The sequence below is a fragment of the Melanotaenia boesemani genome, chromosome 20 (assembly GCF_017639745.1).
Source record: "Melanotaenia boesemani isolate fMelBoe1 chromosome 20, fMelBoe1.pri, whole genome shotgun sequence".
Classification (NCBI taxonomy): domain Eukaryota; kingdom Metazoa; phylum Chordata; class Actinopteri; order Atheriniformes; family Melanotaeniidae; genus Melanotaenia; species Melanotaenia boesemani.
Genome location: NC_055701.1, coordinates 23,301,551 through 23,326,394, shown reverse-complemented (window position 1 = coordinate 23,326,394; position 24,844 = coordinate 23,301,551). Strand labels below are relative to the sequence as shown.

The following is a 24,844-nucleotide window of genomic DNA, read 5'->3' as shown; positions in this document are numbered from 1 at the left end:
AAAATCTCGTTTTTGAGTGCAATGGAGAAGTGTTCAACTGGCAATCATCCAACGTCAAACAACTCTGCAACAGTCGTAGGCAACAATCAGTGAAAGGAAACACAGCATCTGGGTGAACACACTAATTTTCCATGAGGATGCTGCATGGCTGCACGGCTCTTTTTTCATTATAGAAACATATGGTCACCAGTTACAACGTCTCACATGGAGGCTCTGAAACAAACAGCAGCAACTCACAGGCAAACAAATGAGACAAAGAATACACTCAAGTCCAACACAGCCTGTGGAATACAGTGTAATGTCATCCTTTCATGTTGCCATAGTTACAGATTAGTCAACTGAGATGTAATGGTAGTTATTGGACTGGCTCTGACAACACTTACGGTAAACATCCGACTTTTGGCAATGGAAAGGAATTTATTTGGCCATTTTAACATGTATATGTGTGTTTTAAAATCCCATTTAAACATGCTGCTTTTTTGGTAAAAAAAAAAAGAAAAAAAGGACAAATTAGCTTTTAACACTATAAGATTTTCTCACCAATAAAAGCAATAGCTCTAAGAATAAAAAAAAGCATTACAAATCTGATTTTTCTTCAATTTTCTTCAATATTTTTTTTGTCTTTTGAAAAAAAAAATCACACATCTCCTAATAGTTTAATATTTAAGTTTTAAATATTAATCTACCTTATTAAAAAAAAAAAATATTTCTCATTCATAATGGAAACCTGAATAGACTTAAAAATATAAAAAATTGCATGTTTAAGTGATTAATTAATAGAAAATTTGTACAGAAAAGTGAAGTCATCTCATGTCTTATCTCAGTTCAGATTAAACTCACCTCACAGTTCAACTTTCTGAAAGTCCAATGTGATTACCCCTCTAGCTTTTTGCTTGAAAAGTCAACAATCAATATCAAGAAGACTCATTACAAACCATAAATAACTGCAATATTAAACAAGCTTTAGCTGTCATATACACACAGCAGGTGTGAGGATGTTCGTCACAGATGATGCAGTACCACAGATGTCCAATAGATGTCAACGCGGCCCCTTCATGTGATATTTGCCCGACTCAGATCTACCCTGCAGGTGGATTGTGTACAAACTCGACTCAGATCTACCCTGCAGGTGGATTGTGTACAAACTCGCTGGAGGTCATTCCACCTGAGTTTTAGTGGCTGGAGCGCAGCATCTACCACCTTGTAAACAGCTGGAACAATGTGCTTCCACATAGGCTCTTCTTTTTAATTTCAACATTTGCCGTAGAGGACTGAAGGAATTCATTACCTTTGTTTTGTCATCGACTACACGAAGACCATCTGCCGACACCCACAACACTGCTCGCACTGGCTTTTTTCCAGCCTGCAAACACACACACACACAAGACAGCACAAGATAGGAATGAGTTAGCGAGGAAATCTTTCTAGTCTTTCTATATCCCACAAGGTTACTCTGCCTTTGTACCACTCCTTGGCCCCTAATCATTAAAAACTCAACACACACACTCACACACACACACAAAGCACAGCCTGTAAATAAGAAAGAAAGCAGCTGGTAAGAAACCAAAGAGAGGAAATAAGTCAGGGTGTTTTCTCAGAGCTGTGTCACACAGCAGGAGCTAAATTTTGATGAGAGAGAAGACAGGTAGTAACAGATTTGGTGCACTGATGCAGTAGGCAGTGATGACCCCATTGGTTAGAACAAGGAAAAAGGGAAACTTCATTCACACAAACTGCTCATTGCTCCATTCTTGGTTCATGGAAGAAGGGCTAAAGGGAGAGAAGCCACACCTGTTAACACAAACAAAAAGTGCCCCACCCCTATCTAAACCACCCCACCTGTTCACACACACATGCATCGCTGTGTCTATCTCTCTCCAGTCCCCCTGTCTGTCTGAGTGTGTTTCTTCCAGCCATCAGATGTGATCACAGAGTGAGGTATAAGAGGAGAAGCAGTAAAAACAACGCTGATAATAAAGAGAAAAACACTCAGACACACAAAGCAATAACTTACTTTAGCAAAGAATCCTTTGAAGAATTTCCTGTCCTGGAAGTGGATATGGTAAAAAGGGAGGGTGGGTGAGAGGGGGGTGGAGGAGATGGGGGAGGAACAAGGCATGAAAATGTTACCTAAGATGTCTAAATATTTACTGGAGCCCACAGGATGGGTTTGGATTTAAGGTGAAGCTGGGTTATGAGTGAGTGAGTGATGTGGTGACTCTGTTAACTCTGCATGATTTCATGACAGAAGTGATGGGGGACACTCTGAGGATGGTCGCTGTTAGTACTACCACAAAAGAAAGCTGATAAACTGTCCCCAGAAGATCCCACTGACAGCAGCTTTGGTTATTATTTGATTTGGATAAGCATAGACAACACAATAAAACCCCAAGGCTGAGACACCATACCAAGCAGCCTGAACACGGGAGATAAAGATGTTAGACATTCAGGTGTGTGTCTAAAGAGGGGATAACACCAAATCCTGTTTTATTCTTCCTCCTCTACCGAGACGAGGTCCTTCCATGGCTGTTCAGCAGACAGAAACAGATTCCCACAGACAGAAAACAATCTCTGGGTCAGGCCTGTGACTGTCAAAAGGGGTCAAATTTAGGTTGCTGCAACCACAGAAGACAAAGAAGAAAATAAAACCCACAACAACCTGGCGCAGTTCTAATGACCCCCCCTTTCCCCAGCTCCTTGTGAGCTCCTCTCTTTCACATAAGCTGTGAAAAGGAGTGCCATTCTGCTCCTGTTACACAGCCAGGCTGGAGACGGCACTCTGAGCACCATGTTAATGCATGATTTAACGTGTTAACCAGCACTGGAGATTCATTTGGAATGAGCTAAGCGCTTGTTAGTTAGTGTGTGTGTTTGTGGGAACCAGACAGACATGCAGATGGAAAATGGTCTGCACAGCTAGTGTTAGTAAGCTATGGTTAGAGTGGGAAACAACTCAATAGATAACTAGAATGGGAGTGTGGAAGGGTGGGGTTTGAAGGCATAGCTCTGCAATAAAAACCTGCTTAAAAAGACAAAAAAAAGTATAAAACCAACAAAAATGGTATAACAACAACAAAGTATCCAATGTGCAAACTGATGAGACTACAGGAGGGAGAAAGCTTTCTCAGTAGAAAGGATAGCTGAGTTTTAACAGATCAGAGTGAGGCCAGACAAAAATGAAACAGCAAACTATATCCAGCGGGATACCAGACGTAGACCCTCCACCACGGCTGCAGCATTTTGGTGCCCCTTAATATAACGGTAGGGGAAACACTGGATTTTATTCCCAACTGCAACATCACGCCAAATTTTTGGTGAGCAGTTGTTAATCCGACAGTAAATTCTACATATCCATGTGGCCGTTTAGCTGCATGTCGATATGTGTAAGAGACAGGGCTGCGTTGTTGCTGAAAGTGAATGAATAATAACCAGGAAATGATCACATTTTCATAAACAGGCCAAACAGGCCAAAATAAACTTTGGGCCTTTGTCCAACAGTTTCAGTCTGTGACTGGGTGACAACTTTACTACTTTTCCCTGAGTGGAACTGTGTAATAGAGGAGAAAAAGCTTTGTCATTAAACAGTTGCAAGCACAACAAAACTGAGGGGGCTCCACCTAGTTACCGTGCACATTGGTGTAAGAAAAATACAAAAATATAAAAGAACAATGAGGTGTAACAGTTTTTTTTTTTTTCCGTATTTGTTATGACAAACAACGAAGAAGAAAACTTGCGCATCTACTGGTTAATGTGGAACAGCTTCTGTTTCCACCACATCAGAGTAAAACATGGAGCTGCTGCAGATCCTAGCGGTTTTGAGTTGACAATATTTCTATCAGGACTGTTACTTTAACCAATTTCTCCCAGCCTGAGCCACCAATTTCCTCCACACATACACATTTTGCTTGTGTTTACCCACAATGCCCTGCTTTGAACCAACATTGCCCTTTACATTGTAGCCCACTTCTTGCATTTGGTTAACTAGAAGAGAGCTACGTTTGCAGGCGGACCAGAGTTCACTTTTTGGTTCCACAACTGAGTTTGTTTGCAAATTTCTACAAACGAACCGGACTTTCCGAGCAAATGATGCCACCCAGAGAAGCCGAAGTACTTCCAGATACTAGCTTTCCATGAGGGGGGGGGGTGTAGGATTTCACATTCAGCTTTCAAGTCAGTTATGTGCACACTACAAACTGTCCGGGTGTCACACCTCCGCAATTTCAGGTTTTGCAATTTCTGTACCCTAACACTGTTCATGTTTTTGAGTGTTATTAATTAACAGTAAAAACATTTGTAAATCGATTCTGAATCATCTACATTTGCATCACAAAGCATCTGAAAAACGACGACCCGTTAAGGGTTTAATCTGATAAATTTACAATCATCATCATTTTTAATAATTCTGCCATGAGAACAACTGTTCCAACGGCAGGACATGCCCAGACAACACACACGTCTTGTGCAACATCTGTTACAACTCTGTGCAACTTTTTAACATCTTTTTAACATTTTTCCCCGCAAGCTTGAGAGAAACCTCTGATGTAAAACAATGTTCTTTAATCAAAATTTTACAACAGATTTTACCCTTAAGGGTGATTTTTTAAAAAAAAAAATGCTGTCTAAAATTACCAGGTATTTCAGATATTTCTCCATCTGAGGTCATTTTTCAAACCAAGTTTTCAGTAAATCGCCCCTGAAATTCTTCCAGCCTGCCATCATCTCAAAGTTGGATGGCTCACCAGGTCACTATGAGCTCCTGAGTAACAGCAGAAAACACTCCCATTACTAAAACTTAGAGCACTCCTCCATCCCAGGGCCACCTGCCAACAAACAGCAGGAAGTGACATCATGATGATATCACAAAAGGGCAGTTTGGAGGTTGATTGTGCCGCAGTGCAGCCTCCTCCTACTTTAACGCCTCCTTCCTCCCCTCAGAGTCACGGGTCACAGAGCTGTGAGAAAACTCTCATTACCGTCCCAAAGACTGCTGGTAATACAGTGGAGTTGGCTCAAAGTTGAAACTGTCACAAACGCACTGACAGCCGGACCTCCAACATGCTCAACACATTTCCTTCATTATACTGTTGAAGAGAACACAATCTGTGGTTCTTCACCTCTTCTGCCTGATCCAGGACCTGAAGTGTTGATGACATGGCTGCTGTTCTCCTGACATAAGCGGAATTTAAGGAAATGTCATCAGCTCACACCAAAAATAAAGTACATACAGGTGTAAAACCATGTGGCCTGACTAATTTAGTTCCTGATAACAGCTTCCAGCAAAGTAATATTAACTCATAAGTTTTCTATTGGTGGGGACTGCATTTGTTGCCTGGCAACAGTCAGCTTATTAAAGACTCAGTGAAGATCTATTGAGATCTATCAGAGCCATTATGATTGTGTAATAGTTTTAAATGATTACCCCGGTCTTGTCTGAAAATCTTTGCTTTGACAATGACTGACATCAGGGAACTGTTGCTTGTGAACAGTTTACAGAGAACATCATGGCTACAGATTTATAACTCAAATCATCAACAAGTCAACAAGTCAGTTTTTTTATTATTATATTTTCTGTTAAACTCAGATGGCTCAAAATCTTCAGAACATATCAGGCCATAAATTGTCGAACCCTATTATCATCTGAGAATGACCTGTGTATAAAACTTACTGTAATAGAAAGAGAACTGATGGGGGGCAACGGGCAGAGTGACACAGTACACCGTGACTCATTTGCTGCTCCACCGCACCAAGTTTCAGTCTTCTCTGTTACCTGAATATTAATATTATTCTATTCTGACTTTTCAGTTTCCAAGCGTGATCTCATTCTAAATTTGTAAAAAATATGTAATATAAACTATATATATACATATGCAAATAAATACATATAAATAAAAAAAAATTAAATATATAATATCAAATATTTATAGTTTAAAAAAATTCTAAAATGGTTTTAGACATTTTAATATATTTATATATAAATATACATTATATTATATACATGAATATAATAATCTAAAATAAAATAAAAAATATATGTATGTGTGGCTGAAGCAAAATATTGTTGAAACTGAACTTATTCTTTACAATAAATTTTGGTTGTTTAGGATAGTTCAATAAATGTAAACGTCTTGATAATATACTTGTACTTCTTTGCACTAAAACACAGGGAAAAGTTTAGAATTTTTTATTATTTATAGGTTATTATGCTAATATTTTACTGGTCCTGTGGCGAGGGGGCAAAGGTGCATTCACTCTGCAGGTAAAAGTAACTCAAATCAGACTTTTTTGCTTATATGTGACCCATAGCTGATCTTTTAATTACAGTGTGAACACCACAGATCTGATCCAGGCCACTTTTATATATGATACTAAATTTAGAAACATATTCAAAGTTTTTTAAAGCCAGCTGAGCCTGAACGGTCATGTCGCATTTCATTTGACTTTTACGTCAGTGAAGTGAGACAAACGTCATAATTCTGCACCGGTGGAGGCGGGATGCAGAAAGATTGAATGTAAACAATGGAAAAATATTATACCATAATTTTTTAGGCTCTAATTGCACTAAAACATTAAAACTGATACACACAGTAGCTTGAGAAGCATCCATATTTACCTCCATAAACACAGCAAGCTGCGTATGGCATCATACCTTCCTCTACACATTCAGGGATGCAGACTGTTCTGTTAGTTGTGGATTAATTTATAATGTGAACAACGCCAAAACAAAATAAAAACAAAAAACCTGAATCAAGCATTAAGACCTGCATTATGAATGTAGCCAAAGATACATAAAGGGCCACACGAAAGAACACACCTGGAAGGGGTGGGAGGGTAGGAGAGGGTTTACGGTGTGCATGTTTTTTTCACTCAAAGGAAACATTTTTCGTACATTTCCTGTAAAACAAGTGATGGATAAACTAGTATTTCCAGGCTAATAGCACTGCAATGAACAGTCACCTTTTCTCCTTGTTAACATAGACATATTTTTAGAAATGAGGGCCTTGAAATGATGCCACTATGATTCACATTTTTAAACGGGGCAACTGTTTTTTGAGTTTCATCCCGTTGTTCATCCTGGTTTTATTTTTACACATCATTGTGATCAAGGCTTTTTCATGTGCAGGAGGTTGTTCCTGCCCAAATCAATGACTACTAATGATTGCTATTCATTCTTTATAACAATTTTTTTTTATTAAAAAATAAAAGTATTTAATTCCTCTTGCAAATTTATAAATTGGGTTTTGTGGCAGAGAAAGAATAAAGAGGATTCAGAAAAGGGAACGTCATTAAGCTGACGAGGGTCAGATAGCTGCCTGCAGGAGGCAGAGTCACACACCTCTTCCTTTGAGTTGTCTCTATTTGCCCCTCCCCTGTTAAAATGACTTACTCAATAAGACCTGCACAGCTTCCGGCTTTGTGTACACCATGTGAGCTCATCAAGAGCAAGTGTGTGCATGTTACTGTGTGTTTTATTGGGTTTATCCTTTGTGTGTGCAAACAGTATGTCTGCTGTGCCTTGGGGTTAGCTCCTTCTTCTTTGGTGGCTTTTAGTGTGTGGAAGACTTGCTATTGTGTATGTTTGGTGGTAACAGTCTATAAGTGAGTAAGAGGATATGAGTGGTGCATGAAAACACAGGGTTGCATGAGCATGTGCATGTTGTATGGCATTCTCTTTCCTGTGTGTGTTGTATTGAGTAACCTTTGTTGTATTGAATAAAATGTGTTTTGAGTGTTTGTGTGTTATGGAGCTTATGGAACCATCTGAGAAGGAGAGTTGTGTGTTTCTGCCTTTTGTCCTCCTGTCAACGCGATTGTAGAAGTGAGAAGAGAGGCACCTTAATATTAATGCGACACCGTTTGAAAGTGTGTGTCGTGTCTACATTCTTTTATCTGTGTTTTATTTTATTGGCACAAAGATATGAGTGCTTCACTGTTTGTGAAATATGCTCCTCAGAATAATCATGCTCACAATGGTTCTTGCAGCTCAAGTAGTCTTCAACAGTTAATTAAGTAGAATATATAACATGATTAAAGCCTCTTTACACAACTACAAGAAGAATAAAGTAGGTACTGATAACGAGAGCGACAGGGTGTGAATTTTCAATTAGTCTGAGTTATCTCAAACTGAAACTGAAACCTGCAGCAAACACAACGAGCACGATTTTTATTACCTCTATTGGCACCAGAATCTATCTTTAAGCCTGTCCTGAGATGCAGGTATGACATGTTAATCCTCCTGGATAGGTTCTGATCACACAAATACACTGGCCCCTGCAGCAGGCCGACTCAGGTTTGGCCCAGACTTCAGAGAATCGGCCTCTTCTATTCAGAGGAGTTTATGACCTGGGTGGGGCCCAAGGCAAACAACTGACAACATGGAAAAAAAATTGCTCCTCGGCTTCCCTCGTCCCCTCCTTCTGCTCATCAAACTGGAATTTGCTCCTTTTTTGCGCAACTGTGCCGGTTTCTGCAGCAGCAGGAAGTGCACGCCGACCTCTATGCTCCGGCTAAGGGGAGGGGGGGCACTGTGAGCTGATCCCACAAACCTCCTGGTTTACTTGAGTGCCAGTTCGGGTGGAGACCCTCACTGACAAATAGACAATCAGACACACTCAAGCCTCTAATAAGAGAAAAAACTAAGCTGAGATAAACAACGAAAAAACACACACACAAAAAAGAGACAAAAACAGAGGGGGAAATGATAAGATATAGCACAGAGAGTGGGAGTGGAACTGGAACTTCTGCTATATAGCACCCTCATTCCTGGAAATACAGAGGGGTTGTCTAGTGAAACTTACCGTCTTCAGCCGCTTCACTGCATCTTCACAGATGTGCATGCCTCTGGACTCCTCCACCTCCACATGCCCAAGGTACTGCAGAGCACAGACAGAGAAAAGAGACAGAAAGAAAGTCAGTATTGCCTGTGACAAGTCGCCCAACTTGTTATCTCCTCCAAAGTTTAACAACTCCCACAATATGCCGCTTTGGAATAAAAACTGGTGCGTAAATAAGTCCATGTGTCTTATATCTACTGGCAAACTTGTGCTGAGAACTTATACACCTAATTAACAACCATTTGAAAGGTCAATAGGTCCCTAGTTGATTTCTAATTTTATCATTGAAATATCTCCAACCTGTCCTGAGAAAAGTAAATAAATAACTGGGTAGGTGTGACAGGAAATGTGTGATTCAGTAAGAGGACAAATACATGCAAACAGCTCTCCTGTGCATGTTTTTTAACCAGGAAAGTCCCATTGGATCTCTTTTCCAAGAGAGTAGAAGCCAAGAAAGCAGCAGTACAATTACAATGTCCCTATGGGATTAATAAAGTATTTTCATTTTATTTAATTCACCACCCAGAAATGAAAGAAAATTACAGTTAAAACATAATAAGAACAGACAAGTTGTGTTATCCCGGATCATATAGTCTCAGAATAAACACTACATTTGTGACTGGATTGTAAACTGCCTGGATGGGATATAAATGCCTGGAAAACTTCTGTGGATCACCTAAAGGGTCAGCTATCCATCATAATGTACCCCACTACTGTTCCTGAGAAATTGTTGAAAATGTAAGAGATGATGCTCTGGGGTTTAAAGGATTAAAATAGATCACACCAAAGGTTTCCCACAGTAGGTCATAGCAGGAGCAGGCTGCTTGAAATAAAGCAAATGAAGCTTCAAATGAGATGCATGAGAAGTTGTTTTGTTTACAGCATATCAAGTTTAGAAGACAAGGCTATTTCTTGTCCATAATAATGACGTTTTTGCATTTTCGTCAACACACATATAGTGCAGCTAAATATAGAAACAAAGACTGCCTCCAGCCCGAATCGACGTCTCAGGCCTTTTCCTCCCTTCCTCCTCCTGGACCCAAAGCAGCATCACACCCGGTTATGTGTCACTCCAGTCACAACCCTGACCTCCCTTGAAGCCATTGTGCATGCTGGGCCGGAGAGGAAGTCCTTACCCTTTCCTTACAGATATGCACACACCGAATGCCGCTGACCCACGCCTGTCACCCCACCCTCTGGCCCTGCTATTTTAAGAGAGTGACGTAACAGCTGTGAGTCACACTGTCAGCTGTATGAGAATACACATGTGTGCATGCTTCTGCGTCTATCTAAAAGAATGCACGCAGGAACATAGGATGCTGAGGACAATACAGATGCGAGGAGGCAGCTGTGGGTAGTGAGGACGGTGGAAGCAGCAGCGCCGCTAACAGGGGATCAACCAGGAGATGAGGGAGAGGCGAGATGAGCAAATGTAGGCGAGGCTCTAAGTGTCACAATAGAGGCTTCACTGTAATAGTTAGTATTTACCCCCTCTAAGATGAGCTTCACTTGAAACAGTCCTACAAATGGTTATGAAGAGAAGCAGCTTGTATACAAAATGTTTGAATGCAGGTTCTGCAAATGTAGATTTCTTATGGGTTAAAAGCTAATTCAGATTACAGATAAAAACACGAAGTATGACAGATTAATTTAGTGACCCTTATATTTTGTATATATTTGTAGAAGCTTACAACAAGTGAATTGGAACAAGGAGAGAGAATTAAAAAAAGAAGGAAGAAAAAACAAAAAACAAAGCCAGACTGGTGAAGACAGGTCATGGACTGCTTGAATATTCAAGATTACTTCAACCTTTAGGGAATTCTTAAACTTTAACATTTGCTTTTCTGAGAGAGGAGCTTGACACTTGGCTCATGCCTGCGAGGTAAATATGAAGCTACAGCTTGCATCACAGTTTAACAGCAAGACCAAAAACAAAAACAAGCCTTCCTCTGTCTATATATTAATCATGAAATCTCTACAGCTCAAACATCGTAGAGACAGCACAAGATAGGATTGAGTGAGTCACATTGGCCACAATTCAACGGAAATTTTGTGGGGGTAAATCCTCTAAATGTAATCCAGAGGGATGATATGAATTAATTTGATATATTGGCGATAGAAAGCCTATAGAAGAAGCAAGGTGGTAAAAAATTATGCATGTGCCTGCCAAAAGTCCTTATAATGTATTTATTTTTATAGCATGAATTTGGGCTGGGCGATATGAACCAAATCTTATATCTCGATATTTTTTACCTGAATCACGATATACGATATCTCTCTCTCTCTCTCTCTCTCTATATATATATATATAGATATTTATATCTATATATATATATATACACTACCGTTCAAAAGTTTGGGGTCACTTTGCCATAGGATTCAATAGGGAAGTGACCCCAAACTTTTGAACGGTAGTGTGTGTATATATATATATATATATATATATATATATGTATTGTTAAGTAACCAAAAAGACAGTACACTTTTATTAAGGATCAGCACATGTGTACTAAAACAGCTGACTGAAATTACAGTACCTTTATAATCAATTAAATGCTCCTAAAACAAAATAAATTAAAAATTGTTTTCAATGACCATAACAAAAATACAGCTATGCAAAATGCAAACGAAAAGATGCTTTTAACTCAAAACAATATGACGATATAAACGATATTCCTTCCTTCTATATTGCGTCTGATAAAGTCTCGATGTATTTGAAAATCTCGATATATTGCCCAGCCCTAGCATGAATAAATGTTTATCAGCAAAAAACAAGCTCACAAAAAAACAAAATAAAGAACAAAGTAAATACATTCATTTTAATGCAGATATGTGCTCCAAGTTAATACCAATAACATAGAAATACATTTCCTCATCCGTTTGTTTCAGGTAAGCAATATACACAATTTAATCTCATCTTTTAATCTTCATCTGCAGCCTCCTGCTGACTTGTAAAGTTGATCTTTCCATAGAAAAATTCCACCTTTTCATGCCTTTGACAAACATTTAGAATCACGAATTACTGGAAAATGTTTGCTTGAGAACACACAAATACACACATATTTGGTAAACATGACCTACCAAGGCAAAAACTTAAGACATTGTGGTCAACATGCTTATTCATCGCTTATAAAAGCCATTAAAAAAGTAGTAAAAGCTCAGCCCACAACATTACAGGCTAACTGCACCAGTAAATTTTTACAACAATACTTTGGAGCGGCCTTCCCTTAAGCAGATCCTCCCAAAACCATTTATGTGTTACTCTAACGCAGCAGTTAGTGATAATTTCACCGCTACAGCTCCAGCCTACACAAAACTGGTCTCCACTGAGACACCTGGAGAGGGAGACAGGGAGCAGGAGGGGGAGGAGAGACACAGAGAAAGCAGGTAGCATGGTAGGTTGCACTGCCACAATAAAACTAGAACAGAGAAAAAGAAACACTTGGTCTATCAGGTTGCACAAGTATTATGAAGAAAGCAAAGCAGTTGTATTTTTTTCTCAGTGCCTCATTGTTCACCGACTACTTTTATGACTTAAAAATTGTGATTCTTAAAGAAAGATAAAACCTAACTACAAAAACAAATACTGAAGAAAATAAAGAATTAAATTTAGCAGGGGTTTATTGATCTCTCATATAAGTTCATCTGATGCACATGTAGATATATGGGGTTAACTTTGAATTATTTGATGTAACAATGTGATTCAAAGAAGTTTGATACATCTCAAAATTTAACAGATATTTATTTTTCCATTTTCATATATTAAAATAATCAATTTCTATAATTGTAGCATTAGTTAGCACCTCCAACAGCTATATGTAATTTCTTTGTTTGAAAAAAAACTAACAGCTGTCAGTGAATTACTTTCTAACTGTTCTAACTTTTACCACAGTTCTAGTGTCATTTTCAAACACAACGTAAGTTTCGGAATCTTGGCACTAAATTGCACAATAGAGGCTGCAACTGTCTTTCAGCGAAGTTCACATTAAATTGTGGTTGGAAAAAGCCTTTAATATGAGTGTTTATCTTGCGTGTTGATTTTCCCGCTAGTGCATGTTGTGCATTCAGAGATTCAGCATGACTTAACCAGGTGAATGTTTGGATCTACAGATCTACTGCTGTACTTTACTTCATTCTCTACAGCAGTGGTTTCCAAACTTTGTGAGCCATGGCCCCCAAGATATGCTGGTGTTTGCAATGCCAAAGGCCCCAAATGCTGGTCTACAGAGCAGAAATTTTACATAAACTTTGTAGGATCTATAGAAAACCCTCAGTCAGCACACTTAAATGTAGAATCAGGTCATCAATCCATCCAGGGCTCTTCTTATGTATGTGATTGCATCTTTAATATTAAAGTTGGGTTCTGATTTGCATTGGTTATTTTAAATTGTTTAAATTACTGAGTTACTGCCTTATTTGAATCTTTAAAAAAGAGGAAAGACAGTTTTTCAATAAATGAATATAAATCTAGCTCTGAATGCAATGTGGGAGGCTGTGTGGGTGAGGCCATGAATACATTTGAAAGCTTAGAGCAGATCTGTAAATCTATAATCTATGGATAAAATCATTAGATTTGATCTTAAAACCCAGAAAACACACCTGTTCCCCATCAAACCTCAGAGTGAGAAAACCAAAACACAATTCTGTCTTTGCAAAACTTTTAAACAATGACCATAAAGTAGTCTTACAGTAATCCCTGTCCACTGCCTTCCCATCAGTTTCCTTAGCCACAACTGTTATTCATCATGAAGAGAATCATCTCGTTTAAAACACACAAGTCTTCAGTTCCCTCTTTTGATGAGCAAAGTGAGGCTTTGGACCCATGTGATGAGAGGAAGCGTACTGTTGCACTTTTGTTTGCAAAAGTGGAAGGTTTTATTGCCACAATAAGGTGAGTTCCCCTGCATGTCTCTCTTCTGTTGTCTGTTTTAATCAACTGCTACTTGCAATTGTTCAGGTTTTTCTTTTAAGTAGTTCTGATACTCTTTGAAGTCAGGAATCAATTGTGCACACATATCTGACAGGTTTGGGAGGCTAAAGCAGACAACACTGCAACCTAGATAAAAGCTGTGCTCACACTCTGAAAGCTTATGATTAATCACAGTGGTGTCCTTGGGGATGCAGACACCCTGCAGAAGTTTCTTAGAGGTATTAAGTGTGCCACAGCATATTCAGCACTGCATTCAGTTTGTGCAGAAGTGAAATGTGTGTTTAAAATTTGTGTTTGTGTACGATGAGAGTCACCTTGACTGCAAAGCTGCACTTGCCGTTGCGAACCGCCTCCTCGTCTGTCTGCCACTGGTGCGGCCGACTTGACTCCGGCACGTAGATGTCTTTCTTCCGGCGGAAGCTCTGCCGTAGCTTGTTCATCGCTGAGCTCCCTATGAGAGGCGAGACGTGCCGTTAATCCCAGTGTAAAACCAAAAAAGGTGCAGCACTGGCTTACAGTTGGAGTAATACTGAGGGAAAAAGAGACGCTAACGTGATGCTGACGCTGCATCATCATTCAAAAAACACAAGTTTTGCTTTTAATTTTATTGGTTTTTTTAAATGTATTTGAAGTATTTTTGCAAGTTTTAAGTCATTTTAGTGGTATAAATAAATAAATAAAATAAAACTGCATCCTGCCCAAATAAAAGGAGAGACACTGCTCTTATTAACTGAGAATGAACTGCAGCTGAATGAAAGAAAACAAACAAACAAAAAAAACACGTTTTCATTTAAATTCTGGTGACAAGTCAAATACACTGAAATCTGGAACATAGATTTGTATGTTAGTTTCAACATACTTCTATTTGCTGCAGCTGCAGCTTGCGTCTGTTTTGTTAATGCTGTAATCATTCAGAAGTTGATTAAATCTATGAAAAGTGGAAACACTGCTAAAAATACATCAAGTAATGCAGGAAAGAGAAGAATTCAGATTAACAGTGAGCCTAAAAACAAACCTGGAGATCAGTTCAATTTGAATCTAAGTGAGAACTAAGAAGTGCAAGTACTAGCAAAAGTGTCAGAAACGCCTAACGTATTTTATATACCCACATCCTGATTCTACTTTGAAACAGTTGAAAAGTTTCCTGTATAAAGAAGAAGTACTAAACACTAATATTATATTCTATATTTCAGTTTTACCATAAAAAAAGTTGCAAATTTCTAGCATCTGCCACCAAGATGATTATCCAACCAATCATATTTATTTCTCTATCGACTCCTTAATGATGTTACTGCATTCTGAGATTTAAGCCAATCAGAGCAAAATATTTTTATGACTGATGGCTCAAAGGATGGAACAATAAAAATATAGATTTGTAGTTGTTTTTAAAAATACTTTCTTGGTGTTGTATCATGGCTTATGTTGAATTAGCCAGCGCTTCACTGAGAAAATCTGCCAAAGTCCTGCAGTGCTTCTTGAAGATCAGGTTTAACAAGTATAATTATCTAAAATCTAAGAGAACAATTAATAAAGTTACCAGTACTGCATCAGGCAGTGCATGCATGTCTTTTTGGCTCTGAGAGGGGATTACCATCCAAAGAAAAGCAAAGGCCCAATTAAAAGTTGCTGATCCAAACTAGAACTGAGAGGTGCATTCATCATCAAAAGCCCGGCTCACGACTCCCAAGGCAGCTCCTGACTGGGGACCAGAAGTCATTCAGTCATGCAATTCTGACTTTTAACACGTGATCAGAGCCATACTCCTCCACTAACAAGTTCTACCCACCGACTTCCGAGCTGATGAGGATCTGTCGGGATTAAAAAGTCTTTAATCCAGGAGAGCTGACTGTCCACAAACACACCACAAGAGCAAACAGCAACATAGGAGCATGCACATGCTCATACCGATCACACACGTATGCCCCGACTTAACCACGCTCCCACACGCACACACAGACAACCTAAGCCGTCCGTTTGCATAATGAAACCCGTCCTGTGAGCCGGTAATGGCTGGCAGCAGAAAGTGTGCTTGAGGTGAGGCTCTGTTATCTGTCCATGCCAGGCTTCAGCTCTGCAGGCAGCAAACAATAAAGCTTTCAGCCCTGACCAGGCCAACAAAGCACACATAAACACATCAAACTTCATGCTGTCACTAGACGTGGGGGGGACCCGGATTGGACTTTAGGGTCTAAAACTGTCTCATGAGTGTGCGTCTTTCACATGAGGCAGCATTTTGTTTAACCTATCAACATCTTCAGATAATACATAACAGTTATGTTAACGGTTTCCTAGAAAGTATTTATAGTTTATTAACCAAATACAGCTTAATTTACCTTGCAAGGGCTGGTTTTGAGTTAAAACTTGAAACTTATACATAAGTGACATATATAGTCTTTAAATCAGGCAGAATTAAATGGCTACCAAAGCATAAAGCAGGTGCTTAAAAGCCCAGAAGAACCTGCTGTGACAACCAAATGCTTCCACAGGTATCATGAAACCCTCAGTTAACCCCCACTGTGTATGTTTGCATCGCCTCTGTACACACAAGTTGCAGCCTGCATACGAAGGAAGTGTTTGAAAACAAAAAGATCAGTGAGGGAAAAAAAATATTGCTTCATCCCTCAGTCATTTATTTAGGTCATTTCATGTTTGGGCTCACTGCAGTGCCAGTGACAAGCTGCATGCTTCCAGGCTGTAGAGTGGAGAAGAAGAGAGCGATGAAAACGGATCACTCTCTATCATCTGCTGTAACAAAGTAAAAACATTTATAAAACTATGAACACATTTTGAATAAATCCAGTAAATGACCCATACATTTTATGCAAATAACCAGCAGAAGAGGAAGGGGAGGGGTAGATGTAGTGAAGCAAAGACTGATAATCACCTACAGTCATGTGAAAAAAGAAATTACAAAGTCTTTTAACAAAAACATTTTGGATATCAGGACTTTATATAAATCATAAATCAAGTTCACCCTTACAGTTTCACAAAGAAGTGAGATTTTAAGCAGCAGCAGCCTGCACCTGCAGATCAAATGGACTCGATTAACTGGTCATCAGCAAGTGTGAGCATCTCTATATAAGCAGAGGTTTTGGCAGTTCACTGGTTTGGATCATTTAGTTGTGTGTGGTAATACAATGTCAAGATGGAAAGATGTCAAGATTGATCTTAGGGAAGGAATTTCCATCATTCTACAGGGAGAAGGATTATTCACAGGTAGAAAACATTTCAGAGTGTTGGCAACCTTCTCATAAATGGATGTCCCAGCAAGTTCACCCCAAGGTCAGACATTGCAATTCTTGGAAAAAAACCACAAGGTAAATTTAATGTCAAATGTTAAAGTTCATGACAGAATAACTAGAAAGTGACTGAAAAAGTGTGGCTTGTTTGTAACAGTTGCCAAAAGAAAGCCTTAATGCTCTAACAAGAACCAGATAACTCAGCTTCAGTTTGCAAAGTTACATCTGGAAAAAAAGAGAGATTTCTGAAAAAAATGGACACTTTTCAACTGAATGCACTTAATATAGAAAGAAAGGGAAAAAAGAAAAGATTGCTGACCAACAATCCTAAACAGACCGGTTTCTGTTGGATGGTTTGAAGCAAATCAACTAAGCTGTGTAATTTTGCCAGAGGGTGGCATGAGTTACACTTCTAATAATGGTTATAAAATGGTGTGAACAAGTAGTTGCTAACTTTAAAGAGAAATTTTAAAAATAAATTAATAAATAAGGGGGAGAACCATTACAGGAAAATACAGAAAGAGCTCTTCAATGTGAAAGTTTAATCTCTAATAAAATGTGGGATTTTATATCTTCGTCTCACTACTTTCGTGCTCAGATCCAAAACAGCTGGTGATTCGGGCAATTTTGCCAGGTGCAAGATTAGTCGACTTGTCACAATTACGTCGTCTATCAAAATAGTTGGCGACTAATTTATTAATCAACGTCAATGTTTAATTTTTGAAGCTTTGTTTTTCCTCTCAAATGTCCTGCTGTACCTTCTGCTGCCTTGTCTGCCTTTCTGTCCTTGCTGCACATACGCAGCAGTGGTATCTGGGTCAGCTGTGATGTCACTGGAAAAGTTTTGCCCAAACAATTTATCACAGCGAACTGGCAATGGAGCTTCAGAGTTTGGGGGGTATTTTATAAAAATTTAAGAGAAGCATCTGCACTGCAAAATATGCAGGGTAGAACTTGCCTTCCATGGCAGTACAACGGCAATGCACGAGCATCTTAAAAGGAAGCACGTTATGGCTGATTCAGTTTCAAAGAGTGACAGTCGTCTCGGTAAGCTAACTGGCTAGCTAACAGTAACACCAACAGTGAGCTACTTGTATTGATAGCTGTAACAGTAATGATGCTGATTTCATTAACTTTCGCACACACGTCGTCTTTGCTCTAACAATATAGCAGCGATGTCATGTTTGAAAAGGAAATGTAATATGGCCAGTGTTTTGTATTATAACGCTACATTACAGTGTTAAAAAAATGCGTTCCTCTTCAATAGACAATTTTGTTACCAAGCCCACTATATAAGAACAGTTGCATGCTGGTGCGATTAGTCATAATTTACATATAATCCAATTAGTTACTAATCACCAAAATAATTGGTGACTAGTCAGTTATCAAAATAATCATTTGTGGCAGCCCTACATGCAATTCACAAAATTGTTTTCATCCACCCATTATGCACACCAAATTGTCTTGGGAAAAGGCAAACCACCTCTCACCTGCATGTATGTATGTATGCAGGCCAAATGTGTGCAATTATAAACACCCTGAAAGACCCTTGTGCAGGTTGCTGTGTCCAAGACAAACAACAAATAGAGTGGGAATTTAAGTAAAACTTTGACTGTTTATTCATGTGTGTGGATAAGAAATATATATATATATATATATATATATATATATATATATATATATATGTGTGTGTGTGTGTGTGTGTGTGTGTGTGTGTGTGTGTGTGTGTGTTATTCGGCCAGACACAGGTAACTGAGAAGTGACAACACAACATCTGCAACCATTTCCAGGTCTGTGATATCAGGAGCCTTAACAAACTATAGTGTATTTCAAGACAGCAAATTAGAATCTCACATTACAACTTTATTACTTGCTGCCCTTAATCCCAACTTAAAGCTTCCATTATTTGTGCTTTTGCATTTTTTTAACCCCTTTAAAAATGAGCAATGACTAAAAAAACATTCACATTTGGCAGTAATCTGAGCCAGCAATTTCTAATACACAGCAGGGTGCAAGTTACATGAGGGAGCATGAGTACAAGCCCATTATAACTACCACATTTCCTGTGCCCTATACTATAAAATACATTTTACCAATCTTCCTATAGTGCCTGATATTGACTAATCCCACACAGATGATCTGCCTTTACTTGTCACCCTTGCTTTATTATAAAAGAGATGACAAATTCTATGTTCACTGGCAGACTCAGGATTAATAATATAGGGTGAATTAAATGTTTCTAGACCATTTAATAAACCATTATCCTCAAAATATCTGGTCAGTAAATATACAGTAGGGCTGGGCAGGATATTGAATGGGGAAAAAATGAACGTCTTTCCCCAAAGAAACCAGAGTACAGTAAATAAACTGAAGCTGGAACGAGATTAGTGAGTCAACAATTCTGTTATCAGGCAGGACTCGTGCTGTTTATATTTTTTTCTTTTAATGAAAACAAATCATAACTGAGAAGGGCTTAATAAAGAATTCAGTTCTATTAAAATACAGTTTATAAAAGCACAGTGTAAATGGAAAGAGCTGACAGTGACTAACAGCGTCCAGAATGTGGAAAGTAAAGTTACTTTACTCGAGTCCTGCACTTCACTGCTTTTACATACACACACCCGAGTCCTTAAGTTACTTGTTTCTTTAATAATTTGAATGAGATAATGCAATAAACATCAAACGACTACATTTTATAAAAGATCAAATCAGTTGTCTTCAAACTTTTCAGCCTGGATCATCTTATTAAAAAAAAAAAAAAAATCTGTTTACTTTTCACATGTATATATTTTGTTCTGCTTTTTTTCTTGATAAACATTTTAATAAATGAACAAACGATCCAATGTTTTACCGAAAATAAATTATCTGAGAGAAAGTTGGGTGGCTGTAGCTCAGGAGGAAAAGAAGTTGTCCGCCAACCAGAAAGTTGGTGAACTGATTCCAGGCTTCCACTGACTACAAGCTGAAGTGTCCTTGGGCAAGACACTGAACCCCACGTTGCCTCTCGAGGTCTCTATTGGGGGTATGAATGTGTGTGATAGGAAAAAGCACTTACATAACAATAGACGTGCTGTATGAGTGTGTGAATGGATGAAAGTGACAGTGTGTTAAAGAGCTTCGAGTGGTCAGCATGCGCTGTATAATTACAGTCTATTCACCATTTACCAAAGTTGCAGATCAACTTGCTTTTATTGTTTTTTTTTGTTTGTTTTTTTCCCCTGTCTTGAATTATTTATCTGGGGGTGTCCTGAAATGTCTGGTACCAGAACCCTAGATAAATCCTTCATGCCAGGGTTGTCCAATTCCAGTCGCCAGGGACCACTGCCTTGTTTTAAATATTTCCCTACTTCACCTCATTTCGCTCTGATGAATGGGTTGTTAACAGGCTTGTGCAAACCTTAAGGACAAACTATTCAGGAGATCTGTTTAATTTGAATCAGTGTGTTAGAGCAGGAAAACATCTAAAACCTGAAGGGCAATGCCCCCGAGGGCCGAAACTAAACAACCCTAATTTAGACTCTGAGGAGTGTGGGATGGGGTCTTTGTGGATTGGGCTAGCTTCCAACAGATCCAACAGATCCATCAGACTGATGTCTGGAGAGTTTGGGAGCTGGCTGAAAAACTCAGACTTTTTGCTGTCCTGCAGTAGGAGTGTGTTGTTGCAATATGAAGGGTGTGACATGCCTGTATAGACAGGTGGCAAATGTCAAAGTAACCATGTGAACCTCAAGATGTAGCTTTTCCCAACTAAGAACAGCATTAAATCAAGATGAAAAGCATTACTTTACATGTCAGTGGTTTTAATTTTGTGGCTGACTTGTGCATCTGCATGTGGAAGGAAATTAGTACTACTACTTTAAATCTTTGTCACTTAAGTACTTTTACTTAATCAAGACTTTTAAATCACTTTTAATTCTACCTGAGTTTTTTACATCACTATAATGGGACTCGTACTTAAATAGAGGATTACTGCTTTTAAAATGGTTGAACTGTTTTTATACCAAATATTATCTATGGACTTAATTTGCTCAAAGTGATCTGTGTCAACAGCAACAACCAAAAAGCTAGTAGCTTTATACAGACATAAAACTTGGTTATAAGTGGCTAGGGAATATACTGTATTACATTAATGAGTAACCCTCACTGGAGAAGTGAAGTAAGTTGGTGTGTACATTTGTAAACGGTGATGGTAGGAGGGTGAGCGGTAATGAGGATTGAGGCCAGGCAGATCGAGCCAGAGGGAGTGGTGCAGAGATTAAGTAGTAAGGAGGGAAGCGTCTGGCTGTGTTTGGTGCAGAGAACTGCTGTGCAGCTGCAGGTGTGGGTCATGTGAGGTACATTTAGTTCCTTGATTGGCCATGAGCCAGAATTCAAACTGAAGCATAAAGCTGAAGTAGCAGGATAGGAAGATGGAAGGACAAAGTGAAACAAGTGCCAGGAAGAGGATAATAAACCTAATTAGAAAGACATGAATTACCACAACCTTTTTTAGGTTTCTATTTATTTCAGATGCATTAGAAATGGGAATATTTTAGAAATTCATATCAGCCCATCCTCATAAACTCAAGGAGGAAAGAAAATCAACAGAAGGGTTTAGTATAAGTTAGAAAGTTCATTGTCTCCATAGATCCGGCTACTTTTTAAATCTCAGAGTGCATTCATTTCTACAATCTAACCCATCTATAAGTGATGATAATTACTAAAGTACATCAAGGGCAACTTGACAATAGCAGCAATCAGGTCAACAGGATGCAAGAGACGGATATGATCCATTCAGAAGATCAAATAGCCTGATAACAGACTGGAGTCAGCACAGTAATTATTTCTCCGTGCTGCAACATAATATCACTGGCCTGAGTTCATTAGGGGAAATAATTCCAAGAAGCAGAGTTGTGACCAATCCCCTAATCAATGTCTCATTAATAAGATTTCAATGCTATCTTTTATAACCGATATACATACTGTCCCAATGCACAGCAGGTGCTATCCATCAAACCATTCACACATTTGAGATTCTTTTCCAGCCAAAATATCAAAATCTGGCTTTACTGTGGTGTTGTGTGCATTACATCGATTAAACCAAATCTTCGCAATCACAGATGGATGTTTGTTCCACAAACAAAAAATAATCAGCACTTCTTAATCTATGAGAAATAACCGTCTTCAAAGATTTATTCCCACTCTGAATGACTAACATATCTCTATCTGCTCAACAAATGTTTTGCCCGTTGACATTTAGGCAAAGCCTTAGCCTAAATGAGGCCATGTCTTTTTATAGGGTGTTTTCAATCCACCAGCAAGAGCAGACAGTGTGTGATCACCCAAGGATAAAAGAAAACATTTTCTTCTACACAACCATCTAATGTCAAAAAGCCACTTTTTGGAGCTTCAAAAACAAAAGAACGGAGGTTAGAAAGGCATGGGCTGGGAGCAAAAAACTTTAAAGAGGTAAAGGCTTTGTGTAGGAGGGCAAAACCTGAACCCTGCTGGAGCTGTCATAGCTCCTACAGTCTGGAACTGTGAGGACCTCTGGCTCCTCTCCTACCAGCACTAATGAGGACAATTATACAAGAACTCACTCTGTATTCATATACACTGAAACTATCTCACACTTAATGGCAAAAAATATGAAGCCCTCTCAGAGCTCTCGTGTGCAATATCTTCAATCTGATTTCTGGAAAATTGCAGACATATTCTTCAATATGAGAAACAATGAGAAAACTAAAGTAGAAAAATAAAGAAAAATGGCGAGAATAAGCAAAATTCTCCCCCTCCGTGGGTGCTGCACTGGAAGGAGGGTGGGAGTGCGGCTGTAGATGTAACAGTATTTGAATAATCTCTCCAGGAATGGAAAACTGATTAATCCTTGCAGAAGGATCCTAGGGATGAGTACAGCAAGACTGAGGCAGGCAGGGAGGGAGAGGTTAGGAGAGGGAGTGAGCGTGAGACCAAGAAAAAGAGAAAGCAAGAGAATGGGCAGTTCAAGAAAAAAAAAAAAGGCCCCACTGTCTTCTTTTTTTCAGACTTGCTCCACCTCTCTTCTGGCCGATGCTCTTTATCCTGTTTTATACCGCTCTGCTCAAGGAATTTCATGTTATGTGCGCTTAGAGTCCATTTATAGTGTGGAGAGCAATAATAAGATAGTATATCCTCTCTTAATAAGGCCAGCGATTTGTGATGCAAATCCTGCCAGCAAAGCATAACTACCAAACCCCGTTATCAGGGAGCTGGTCAGCTTGAGGGTGATCGCGCCTCGGTTTTACTCTCCAGTGGCTATATAAAGAGAATTTAAAAAAAAGCTGTTAGCATGATAATCCAATTTTCTGGTTCTGGTCTACGTCTTGGCATGCTTATATTTAAGAAGTAAGGGGAAAAAAATCTGGATGAAAGTGTAAAATGCCAAGCTAGACACACAATGGGAAATCCTAACCTTCAGAATAAACTGAAAGACTAAAACCATGAGCAAAGGACAGGGCATGAGGTTTCAGGTTTTCTGGTTTTAAGTTTATGGTGACAGTTAAGCTCTAAAACAACTAGATAAATTAGATTAAGATTCAATAAACTTTCCAACAGATGTGTGATGTAATAGCTCAGGGCTGCAATTGATTTTACTACAGCCCAATATTGACATCCCTGGTTCAAGTACAAGAGGAGCAGCATGCAGTGGGCACCCAGCTGCTCCCTTGATTAATGCTAACCCCTAAATATGATATTCTGGGTCACATGCAACCATACAGAATTAATTAATTACAGTGTTAAACATTTCCACTCAGGGAAGGCTTGACCTAAATAATGCAGGGTTACATTTAGGGGTCGCATGCAGAATATGCAAAATAACAAATGCTGCTGCGAATGATGTTTAAATGTGTGATAACATGTAGCTGCACATCTGAAGCACAACATGTCTGTTTCTGTCCTGCCACAATGGACGGTCTAATTCATTGTGTGTTTGTACGGCTCTAACATGAAGTGGGAAAAATAATCTTGAGAGAAATTTAATTATTCAGATAGCTTTATCTAAGACATTTTATGCATATTTATACAACACAAAACTCACACTTTGATTTTAAAATGCACTAGAATCTAGTCATGTGAAAAAAGTAGATCCTTTAAACTCTAAGGTTTTACATCTCAAGATATTGAAAAAAGCATCTGATTCTTAATCTAATGGGTGTCGAAGTTAATTACATAGTACAACCTTAGATAAACAGCAACTCATTAGATTGCATTATTAATAATTCGAGTAAACCTTAGTCGAAATGAAATAGCAGTGTGTAAACTTTCACTGTATCATTCAGTAATTTTTAGAAACCATCTTTAGAATAAAATGGATAATAAATTGGAATTTTATCTTATTAATCCCAAAAGGGAAATTCATTTTGCAACATGAAATTAATCTTTTATCATTCATTACTCATTATAATAAAGTTATTATCATTTAGCAGCAATAAAATGAAAGTAATTGTTTTTTCTAAAATGTTATCAGTCTCTCTCATCCTTGTGGCAGATGTTTCGCCCGTTCATCTTAACAGCATTGACTCAGTTCATTGAGATTTGAAGGCAGTCATGTAAAGTCTCACCACAGCATCTGAATCATATTGAAGACGGGGCTCTAACACCTTGATTAGTTTCTTTCTCACATATTCTGTTGTAGATTTTCTGATGTGTTTGTGATTGTTGTTCTATCACATGATCTATTTTCAGTCAAGCCATAGTAATCAGAAGATGGACATTTGACTCTAGAATACTTTGGTATATAGAAGAGTTTATGGCCATCTCAGTGACTGCAATGTGTCCAGGTCTTGTGCCTGCAAAACATGTCTAATCATCACCCTTCCACCACT

General features: G+C 38.6%; 1 protein-coding gene across 5 annotated transcripts in view; it reads right to left on the bottom strand.

Moving 5' to 3' along the window:
- Nucleotides 1-24,844, bottom strand: part of numb (NUMB endocytic adaptor protein) — a 47,382-nt gene that overhangs the window by 7,832 nt on the left and 14,706 nt on the right. For 3 of the 5 annotated variants that reach the window (XR_006008670.1, XM_041971813.1, XM_041971815.1), the window contains exons 2-5: nt 14,076-14,212; nt 8,796-8,870; nt 2,015-2,047; nt 1,289-1,363 (exon numbers count right to left, since the gene is read on the bottom strand). Coding sequence is in view for 4 of the 5 variants with exons in the window: in XM_041971813.1 (XP_041827747.1) it covers nt 1,289-1,363; nt 2,015-2,047; nt 8,796-8,870; nt 14,076-14,201 (309 nt within the window). In the remaining variant the exon portion in view is untranslated. The remainder of the gene's footprint in view (nt 1-1,288; nt 1,364-2,014; nt 2,048-8,795; nt 8,871-14,075; nt 14,213-24,844) is intronic. The other 2 variants (XM_041971814.1, XM_041971816.1) reach the window with 1 other exon arrangement.